This window comes from Perognathus longimembris, chromosome 3 (genome assembly GCF_023159225.1).
Source record: "Perognathus longimembris pacificus isolate PPM17 chromosome 3, ASM2315922v1, whole genome shotgun sequence".
Taxonomy (NCBI): domain Eukaryota; kingdom Metazoa; phylum Chordata; class Mammalia; order Rodentia; family Heteromyidae; genus Perognathus; species Perognathus longimembris.
In genome coordinates, this window is record NC_063163.1 from 91,514,891 (window position 1) to 91,525,796 (window position 10,906).

The 10,906-nt window shown below is 45.9% G+C and overlaps 1 protein-coding gene across 2 annotated transcripts in view; it reads right to left on the bottom strand.

Moving 5' to 3' along the window:
• The window catches only part of Ascc2 (activating signal cointegrator 1 complex subunit 2), a 42,503-nt gene extending 32,365 nt beyond the window's left edge, over positions 1 to 10,138 (bottom strand). For both annotated transcript variants that reach the window (XM_048343261.1, XM_048343260.1), the window contains exons 1-2: positions 10,036 to 10,138; positions 4,243 to 4,340 (exon numbers count right to left, since the gene is read on the bottom strand). In XM_048343261.1, the coding sequence (XP_048199218.1) occupies positions 4,243 to 4,323 (81 nt within the window). In that variant the 5' untranslated portion in view covers positions 4,324 to 4,340; positions 10,036 to 10,138. The remainder of the gene's footprint in view (positions 1 to 4,242; positions 4,341 to 10,035) is intronic.
• Between the last annotated feature and the right edge of the window lie 768 nt (positions 10,139 to 10,906).

The following is a 10,906-nucleotide window of genomic DNA, read 5'->3' on the forward strand; positions in this document are numbered from 1 at the left end:
GGATGGCTTCCCAGGGCAGACAGATCAGCTAAGCTAAAAGGATGTGTAGGTAGAAGAAACTGCATACATACACATGTGTCTGTGTGTGTGTGTGTGTGTGTGTGTGTGTGTGTGTGTGTGTATGTGTGTGTACACGCATGAGCTGGGGTTTTAACTCAGGGCCCTACACTTGCTAGGTAGGCATTCCATTATTTGAGTCAGGGCTCTAGTCCTTTTTGCTTTCATTATTTTTCAAATAAGGTCTCACTTTTGCTTTAACTGGCCAGGACTGGCATCCTCCTATTTATGCTGCATAGTTAGAACAGCAAATGTGCACTACTATTGTTTGTTGGTTGAGGTGGAATCTCATCAACTTTTTGCCTGGCTTTGAACTTCTCGATCTCAGCCACCTTCACGAGTAGCTAGAATTACAGGTATAAGCTACCATGTCTGGCTAAGAAGCAGCATTTTGATAGAAGCGTAATGGAATATATACGGAATGTATACGGGGAGACGGATTTGAAGGGTGCTAAATGACAATAAGGAAAGCTATCACGTATTGAGGACCTGCCCTGGATTGGCTGCTGCGCAGGTCAATTTCTTTCTTATATAACTAGTTAAACTACTATTCTCCCCATTTTCCAGAAGAGGAAATAGAGACTCGTTAAAGTCCAAGACCTTCCCTAAAGTCTTGGGCTTAAGGCAACAAGTAAGACAGGTCTTAAACTGCTTACCTAAGAGACCTATTAAATGGCCTACGGTAGTCGTCTGTATCCCGATCTCTCTGCTTGTCCTTTGGACCCTGGATCTGACCTTGCCACCTCCAGAAAGCCTCCATGAACCTGATCCCTGCTGGATCAGGGGTCCATGTGGGCTCTCTCCCAATATTTGTGCTTTGTGCTGACCTGACTGTGACATCTTTTGAACTAGAACAAAAGTGCTTTCAGGCCAGTAGTTACAGAACCAGAGACAGAGGAAGGGATGGATTATAGAAGGACACAAAGGAGACTTTGGGGGGGAGAAATGTAAATTGTTTCCATTGTGGCGTTGGTTCTGTAGGAATGTGGCTTAATGGTAGAGTGCTTGCCTAGGATGCATTAAGCCCTCAGTACCAGATAAACAGAAGAGGCCAGAGTGGTGCTGTGGCTTAAGTGGCAGAATGCTAGCCTTGAGCAAAAGCAGCTTAGGGACAGTGCCCAGGTCCTGAGTTCAAGCCCCAGGACCGGCAAAAAAACCACCACCACCAAAAAAACAAACAAACAACCAAACTATTGACATTGAGAAAATTAAAGTTTACTGCACTTCAATGATACCTTAATAGGTACATAAAAGGGGGCCACCTTCTCAGCTGTCTCCCCCACTGGCTGTCAGAGCTTTGCTTGCAGAGTTCCCCCAGTTCTGAAACAGCGAGTGCCTGGCACCAAGCTGACTGTATATGCATTTTCACAAAGGAATGAATGAAATTAACAACCCTGAATATCAAGCTCAACAAGGGAGCCTCTACTGTGAGGTGACCTCGCCTATCAAGGTTCATGAGCCTTCCCAGAAGCCTGGTTTAGGTTCTGCCTCTTCTGGGAAACTGAGAACATTCCCTGCCCATCAAAGTTCGGTGCATGTTGATAAGAACTCGTTTTGCACTGTTCTCCAAAGGCTCCGCGTATCTGAGTCTTGTCTGCAGGAGGGCACCCACTCAATCTGCTCCAGGAGTATTTCTTATGGGTCCTTCAAGCATGCACCATTTAAACATCAGCCACCAAAGAAACACTTCCACGTATCACTCTGCAGAAGGTAGCATAGCTGGGGATCTTTGGGTCCCAAGTGGGGACTCCAGACACAAAGGCAGGTGGGGACTTCCCATGGCAATCTTAGAGAATAATGTTCTTCAGTACAGCCCCAAAGACCCTTCCTCAGCTAGGCAGCTGCCTCCCTCAGCTTGTCCCTCTTCTCACCCTAGCCCTCAGTCAATGCTACAGTCACAATCACTACTGCAAGAGTGCTTACTACGTGCTAAGCACAGTGGGAGTTCACAGGCTATTTCATTCTTTCTGCTACCTCCCCAAGCTCAGCATTCGCTCACCTGCTTTTGGATTCTGATTGCTTAACAAAGTGAACCTGCCAGATATATGTGAGATGAATGCACAGCTTGTCCTTGTTAGCACTCTATTCTGCTGCCTCTTCCAATCACTCACAGCGGTGTAAGCCAGGCTCCCTCAGAACTCCAGCACCTCCCTTCTGTCCCTACTCTGTCCAGCTAGTGCTTACTCACCCTCCAACATCCTGTTCAGAATCCCTCTCATCCAGGAAGTCATCTGAAGGTCTTCTTGTCCTGCCAATTCTCCCCCCACCCCCCAGGTCTGAATCAGTAGCTTGGGCTCTGCACTCATGTCACATGTCTACCCCAATCCTGAACACACTGTCCATGCTTCTCTTAAGTGATGGGCTCCCCAAGGGTAGAAATTATAACTTCTCTTTTTGTAACTCCAGCACCTGACACTAAGCCTGGCTTACTAAGTATTTCCTGAGAGCTGCCTACTATGCATTGGGCACTAAGTTAGAGTTAGGGAAAGGAACCAGGTCCCTTCTCTCTGAGTCTAGAGCTAACCCAGGTGTTCATTTGGTACACAGAGAAGGATTGAGGCAGAAACTTAGATTCCAACACCAGTCAGGCTCAACTACTAACTTTCCACCAGCATCACCTAACAGAACTTAGTGTCTATATTGTCTCTATAGCCAGCCCAGTAGGCCCTCAATCCATGAGGCTATTTTCATATACATTAATTAAAATTGTAGCTCCACTGGATGCGGAGTCACACCTGTAGTCCTAGCTACTTGGGAAGTGGTGAGTAGAAGGATCGAAGTTTGAGGCCAGCCTGTGTGTACATGGGAGAGCATTCCTCAATCAATAAGAAAAGCTGAGCATAGTGGTACACACCTGTCATGCTAGATATATGAAAAGCATAAATAGGAGGATCACAATCCAGGCTGCCCCTAGGTATAAACAAAAACGAAACCTTATTTGAAAAGTGACACAGTGATAAAGGCTGGAGCTTGGCCCAAGGAGTACTGCATCCTGACTAGCAAGAGACAGAAAAGAAAAAAACAAAACAAAACAGTTTCACAGTCCACATTTTAAACACCAGTCATACTCACTACAAGTGCTCAAAGCTATGTGTGGCAAATGGCTACCTGTTAAAGAGCACAATACCACAATACTAGTTTTCTGGCAAATACCTTCCATGAATAAAAAGGCTGTGAAAAGGAAATAAGAGTTTTAATGGCAAAAAAAAAAAAAAATCTAGGGTATGAGTTCTGGGGTCAGGTCTCTATCCTGTCTCTCCTGATTTCGTAGTTCTATGATCTTGGACTCACAATTTCCTTATCTGTTAAATCAGGATGATAAAAATACTTGTTCACAGGGCTAGGATTCAGCTTCAATGAGATAATAATATGGGTGAAACATTTAGAATGGCTTGGCCCAGAGTGAGCACTCTAATATAGGTTAGCTATTATTACTAGACACTGTTGAGGAAGTAATAAGCAACCATCCAGAAGGCAAGAAATAAAACACCCACCTCCTGTTTCCCACAACTTTACTCAAGCCTCTAGAAAATACTTCTTCTCACCTTGTTCAAGTAAACTCATATTCTTGGGAAATCAACAAGTGGGTATGGGGACTGGAGTCCCTGAGTCTGTCTCCTCGAGTAGCCTGGCACCTTTCCACGGCTCTAATCTCTCTCTGCAGCTGGGAATCGGCAGGTTCACAGCCTCCTTAGTTTTCAGTCTCACAGGCCTTGGCTGAGGCTGTATGTGGCACTTCTATCCCCGGTGAGATAAAAGAGGGCCCTACCTCTAAGATCAGTGTCCCCATCCAGGTGTGGAGAGCAGCTTAGACAGCTCTGCAAAAGTCCTTTCTGAAACATTAACACCCACCCAGGGTCCAGTCTCCAAACTGAGCTTTGGAGGCATTTGGAGCCCAGCTTGGGCTGAGTCAAACTGCCATTGAACTGATTATAAAGCAAATGCTTAAAAAAAATTTTTTTTTAGGGGTGGGGGATGACATGGAAACTACTACTCAAGTTCAGGCTGCTACTTAGAAGGAAACTTCCACACTAGGCCTGAAAAGGCTTAGTAGGGTCTCAGCTACTTAATTACTGACCATGGCCTTCAGTCATTCTTGGAACAGATAAGGAAGGAATTTACTTTTGCTTCTGAAATTGCAAGGTTGATAATATCAGGCTGAACGGCCTCAAGGCACTGGCTCACCAGCGCTGGTGAAGTCCTCGGCTTTCCTGTCTTCGGGTCCTTGTGGGTGATCTGGAGTTGGTCCAGGGGCAGAGCTGGCATTGTGCTGCGTGACCTTCCTGAAAGGAATATGGATGGGAAGAACAGAGCAGACATACAGACTCCTGGGGGGCAGGGCCTGCTCTAGGGCAAATCCCAGAGCCAGAGAGAAGCATTCCCTCACCCCCACCCCACTACCTGCACCTTAGGGAGTTTCTAGATGAGACCTCTTAAGGCTTGGTTGGTCCATATGGATCAAAGGGATGCTTTTTATCTAAAGCAGCAGTGCTTAACAGTGGAGGAAAATACTTTCCAGATGACTTCTACCCACTCTATGTACCTAAATTCTCTTTATTATTATTATTTTTCTGTATGTGGAGAGAGGTCATGGGGCTTGTATATGGTTTGCTGAAAGGAGATAGTCACATGGTTCAGGCAGAAAAGAGTTTATTGGGGGGGGGGGAGCAAACTGCTGGCCACACAAGATAGAGATATACAGAGAAGAGAAGAAGAGAGGAAGAGACTTTGTGATTGAGAGGCATTATATAGGGAAAGGGGGAGAGGAGGTGTGACTACAGCGAATATGGAAGTGATCTGAAAGCATTGGGAACCTCTCCTCATCCAAAGGAGGCTTGACTGGGGTGGTTCAGGAAGTGACCTCAGCAGATAAAGAAGAGACCTCAGAGTCTGGGGTCCTTTGTCTCCTCACAGTCAGGTGATTTACAGAGAGGTGATTACTGGTTTCAGGCAGGTGATTTCTGGTAAGGCTATGTGCTGTCTTTCCTGAAGATGAAGTGGGGAGGGGGCTGTTCTCCCAGACAGGCCTAACAGCTTATACTCAGGGCCTAGGTGCTGACCCTGAGCTTTTTTGTCAAGGGTTGGTGTTCTACTACTTTGAGCCACAGCTCCACATCCAGTTTTTAGGTAGTTAATTGGAGATAAAGTGTCCTGGACTTTCCTGCCTGGGCTGGCTTTGAACTGTGATCTTAGAGCTTAGCCTTCTGAGAAGCTAGAATTATAGGCATGAGCTTACCAGTACCTGGGTTGTTGTTGTTGTTGTTATTATTATTGTTATTTTGGCATAGTGTGTTAAGTGCTCTGCCACTGAGTGATACCCACAGCTACCTACATTACCTTTTTTTCTTTTGGCTCTGGGGCTTGAACTCTAGCCCTAAGCACTATCCCTGAGCTCCTTCTGCACAAAGCTAACACTCTACCACTTGAATCACAGCTCTACTTCTGGCTTTTCCTGTGATTAACTGGAGATAAGAGTCTCATGGGTCTTCCTGCCTGAGCTGGCTTTGAACCACGATTCTCAGATCTCAGCCTCCTAAGTAGCTAGGATTATAGGTATCAGCTACCAGCACCAGGCTGACATTTATCTTTATAATGACTCCAGATCTGTGCACTCTGCAGCCTGGGCTCTGTATAGACACTGCCCAGGGATCTCCTCCACTTGCTACCTTTCCCATAACAAGCACAGGCTTACAACAGATGCAGCCATAGCAAATGGTAGACAATAACTAACTATGAGATCACTTTCTCACAAGATCTTAAACTTTTTTTTTCAAATTTTTATTATCAAACTGACGTACAGAGAGGTTACAGTATCATACGTTGGGCATTGGATACATTTCTTGTACTGTTTGTTGCCTTGTCCCTCATGCCCCCCTCCCTCCCCCCCTTTCCCTACCCCCCCAGGTGTTCAGTTCACTTACACCAAACAGTTTTGCAAGTATTGCTTTTGTAGTTATTTCTCTTTTTTTACCCTGTGTCTCTCGAATAAGATCTTAAACTTTTTAAAAAGACTAGAGTCAGGGGCTGGGGATATGGCCTAGTGGCAAGAGTGCTTGTCTCGTATACATGAAGCCCTGGGTTCAATTCCGCAGCACCACATATACAGAAAATGGCCAGAAGTGGCGTTGTGGCTCAAGTGGCAGAATGCTAGCTAGCCTTGAGCAAAAAGAAGCCAGGGACAGTGCTCAGGCCCTGAGTCCAAGGCCCAGGACTGGCCAAAAAAAAAAAAAAAAAAAAGACTGGAGTCATTAGCCCCTCCTCCTCTTTGTCTCCTTGCAAGACTTTCTAAATTCCAATTCCAATTTCCAAGTTCTAATGACAAAGAGGAAGAGAAAATGCAAATAACATAAATGTCTCCAGAGGCACAAATTGGTCTCAAAGCCAGGGAGTTGGGTTTGAGGCACTTGCTCAGTGATATGTATGCATAGTACATGCAAGGGAGTAGATTCAATCTTAACATTAAAAAAAAAAATCCAGATGCTGATGATTCATGCATGTAATCCTAGCTACTTAGGAAATCTGAGATCTGAGAATCATGGTTCAAAGCCAGACCAGGTAGGAAAGTCTATGAGATTCTTATCTCCAATGAACTACCAGAAAACCAGAAGTAGCACTCTGGCTCAAAGTGTAGAGCATTGGTCTTCAGCAAAAAAGCTAAAGGGCAGAATGCAGGCACTGAGGTCAAGCCCCAATATCAGTACTAAAAAAAAGCTACTACTTACTAGCCTTTCAAAACAGGTCAAATAAATATGATAAGGGTTATTAAGGTTAAATGTCCAAAAAAAGTGGAGGAGTTCTTAATTTGCTTTAGTAGTAAAGTTGAAACTGGTATCTACCTCTTTCCCCCCCCCCCCCCCCCAGTCCTGGGGGCTTGAACTCAGGGCCTGGGTACTGTCCCAGAGCTTCTTTTTGCTCAAGGCCAGCACTCGACCACTTGTGCCACAGCGCCACTTCTGGCCTTTTCTGTTTATGTGATACTGAGGAATTGAATCCAGGGCAATTGAATGCAAGGCAAGCACTCTACCACTAAGCCACCACATTCCCAGCCAGATATCCACCTCTTTTACCTTTGTACTAGGGGTTCTTGGGTGGAATAAGCTAAATGATACTCTTTTCCTAATTCCCAGTGAGGGTGGGCAGGCAAGTGGAAACACACTTGAACACTAGTGCAAAAGTCTAAATGGCTCAGAGACTTAGTTCTTTCCAGGCTCATTCACCAGATAGGAAGCAAAAATGTCAGGAATGGGAGCTGAAGGCAGGAAAAAGTCATACAGAGGAAACAGCTCTCCACCCTTTAAATTCTAGATCTCAGTGTCCAGACCTCGACAGACAGAAACAACACTTGCTTCACTAAGAAATTTACTACTAGCCGAGCACTGGCAGTTCACACCTGTAATACTAGCTACTCAGGAAGCTGAGATCTGAGGATCATTGTTCAAAGCCAGCCCAGGCAAGAAAGTCCATTAAGACTCATCTCCAATTAACCATCAGAAAATAAGAAGTGGTGCTGTGGTTCAAAGTAGTGGAGTGCTAGCTTTGAGCAAAGAAGGTCCGAGGACCTGAGTTCAAGCCCCACCACTGAGTACAAAAGAAAGAAAGGAAGAGAGAGAGACAGAAAGAAAGAAAGAAAGAAAGAAAGAAAAGAAGGGAGGAAAGAAGGAAGGAAGGAAGGAAAGAAGAAGAAGGAAGGAAGGAAGGAAGGAAGGAAGGAAGGAAGGAAGGAAGGAAGGAAGGAAGGAAGGAAGGAAGGGAGGGAGGGAGGGAGGAATTCACTACTATAAGCCAGCACCTGCAAGGGCAGTTCAGGACAAGGCTAGTGTGGCCAATGAAGAGAGTTCCACATTCTTACTGTGTTCAGCTCCTTCGTCCATATTTTCCTACTCATGCTGAGACCTTGAGGCACTTCCTTGACCCTCATTTCCTTATGGATCATGGGAGAATTATACATGATCTCTTACGCTTGCTGTGAGAAGGAATCAATGCTAAGCATCCAACACAATACCTGGCGCATCATAAGAACTCCATGAAGTTGAGTTATGAGCAGGCAAATCCCAACAGGCACCATGGACTTCCTCCTTTATTTAGCAAACACCAACTGAATACATTCTGGGCCCTGAACACATTCTGGGCCCTGAACACATATGTTAGAGCTGTACCAAGAAACTGTCAAATTGGAGCCCAGGAGAAAGAGAGAAAGTTACAAAGAAGGGGACATAACCTGGATGTTAAAGGATAGGAGAAAAAGGTGGACATTGCAAAGAGAGAACAAACATGAACAGAGAGGCTCAGGGCCATGAAATGTGTGGCTTTGCAGGAAGAGGGAGACAGCTGATGTTACTGAAAACACAGGTCAAGGAGAAGATGATGGAAGGAGAGAAAAGGTTGATAGGAATGATGGAGTCAGTATAAAAAGAGCCTCAGGACTGGGAATGTGGCTTAATGGTAGAGTGCTTCCCTAGCATGCATGAAGCCCTGGGTTCGATGTCTCAGTACACATAAACAGAAAAAGGCAGAAGTGGTGCTATGGCTCAAGTGGTAGAGTGCTTGCCTTAAGCACAGAGAGGCTCAGGGACAGTGTCCAGGCTGTGAGTTCAAGCTTCAGGACTGACAAAGAAACAAACAATAAAAAGAGCCTCAAATGAGAGGCTAAAAATGTTGACCTTTTATCTGAAGGCCATGAAGAGCCACATGAGGAGGGAAGAGACATAATCAGAAAAAGGTAATAACCTGGTGATAGGCAACCTCTTATGAACCAGTGAAGAGTAAACACTACTGTATAATATAGGCATTGATGACCAGAGAACACTAAAGTTGGTAAATGACAGGCTTAGACTTACCCTTGGTAAGTTCTTTGTGGGAATGACAGATATAAATCTAATAGCCATACAACAAGATACCAACCAATACCATGATGTCTGTGGTAGGTAAGGTTCTAGCTGTGTTTAACACAGAGAAATGACTTGAGGAGGACATCAAAGAGATTTTTCAGTTTTCATCTAAATGAACTAGGCAACGGCTAGACTGTTCCAAAGGGACATGGACAATGATCATGACTATATTTGTGCTGACCACTCTACTGCCCCTCCCCTTTCCCTACCAGAAGAATGCAGCAGCAGCCAAAAGTTAAGCAGGGTTTTTCTTAGGAGGGGAGCTTGTTACAAACATCAATTATAATATGGCCTGCAAACATCTCTGAGGCTACTTTATGGCTACAGAAATGAATTAACTTTGGAAATTTCTCTGCTAGCACTCACCTGTCTCGATGCAATATTACTGTGGGCTGGGAATGTGGCTCAGTGGTAGAGTACTGGCCTAGCATGCATAAAGGGTTCGATTCTTCAGTACCACATAAATGGAAAAAGCCAGAAGTAGTGCTGTGGCAAGTGGTAGAATGTTAGCCTTGAGCACAGAGAGGCTCAGTGACAGTGCCCAGGCCCTGAGTTCAAGCCCCAGGACTAGCAAAAAAAACCCAACAACAAAAAAACAGAAGCAAAACAAAAACAAAAAATAGTCGATGCAATATTACAGTCTCTGGAAGTCGTCCTAGATCGAACTAAAGTATTTAGTCTTCCAGTTTAAAAACCCTACGTATTTACTTTCATTGATTGTAAACTCCCTGAGGGCAGGAACTTTACAGCTGTCTAGCTCTTTTTATATTCCCAACGCCCTACTCTGTGCCCCGTACCTAAATAAATACCTGCTGAATGTATGAATGAATTCCAATGAAATTGAAGCCTCGGAAGCAAAGGGGAGGGGAAAATTCATTTAAGAAAACCCTGAGGCCGAGCCTCGAACTCTGGGCTCCTAGGTCGGGCGGCCTAGGACTCGGGGGTGCGGCTCATGGCCCCTGGGACAGGGTAAGTCTAGGCCCGGAGGTGGAGGCATTGGGACTAGGATGCCGAGGTCACTCGAGGTACGGTCGCGGCTCCTTCCGAACCCCAGACTCTGCATCCGGCTGAACCCAGCCTCGCAACTCACCTCAGCGGCTCCACTACCGGCGATGTGCCGCCGCCACGCCGCCGCGGATCCCGGTGACAGCTCGCCCAGCTTCTGAACTTCCGGGGTCAAACGACGATTCCGCAGGCGCAAACAGGAAGCCCCAGCCCGGCCCCGCCCCCGGTGCCCGCAGCTCGGCCCCGCCCCCGAGGCCAACTGCCGCGGGGCTCCGGGCCGGAAGCCACGCCCACACAGAAGACTCCGCCCCAAGACACGTCCTTCAAGATGTAACCACGCCCCTTCTCCCCACCAAGTGCCATACCCCAAGTCGGCTTTTCAGATTCCTAAGTTTTCATCTCCTCAAGCCGTCATTTTACAAACTGAATTCAGAAAAGAAGTCATGACATGTCAACAGCATAAACACGATGCTGAGAGAAAGAAGGCAGATGAACATGCACAAACTGCAATTTTATTTGTAAGTTCAAGAAGAGTTAAAATTAATGAGTGATAAGGCTGTTGAAGAAGAAGGGCTCGAAATTTTTGGCACTGGAATTTAAACTCAGGGCCTTGCATTTGCTAGGCAGGTGTTCTACCCCTGAACCACACCCCCAGCGCTCTTTCACTTTTGATATTTTTTCGCATAGGGGCTCTTGTGTCTGCTCAAGTCACCCTCGGCTGCGATCCTTCTGTTTTCACTTCCTGCATAGCTGACCGGCACACACCACCGTGTACAATTTTTCTTGATTGAGATGGCATCTCATGAGATTTTTGCATGGGCCGGACTTGAATCCTGACCTTCCCAAACTTAGCTCCCAAAGTAGGTAGGCTTATAGATGTGAACTACCAGGCCTGACTGGTTCGAAGAGATTATTAAGGAACGTGAGCTTCCAAAGGAGGAGGCATCCTTGTCTGA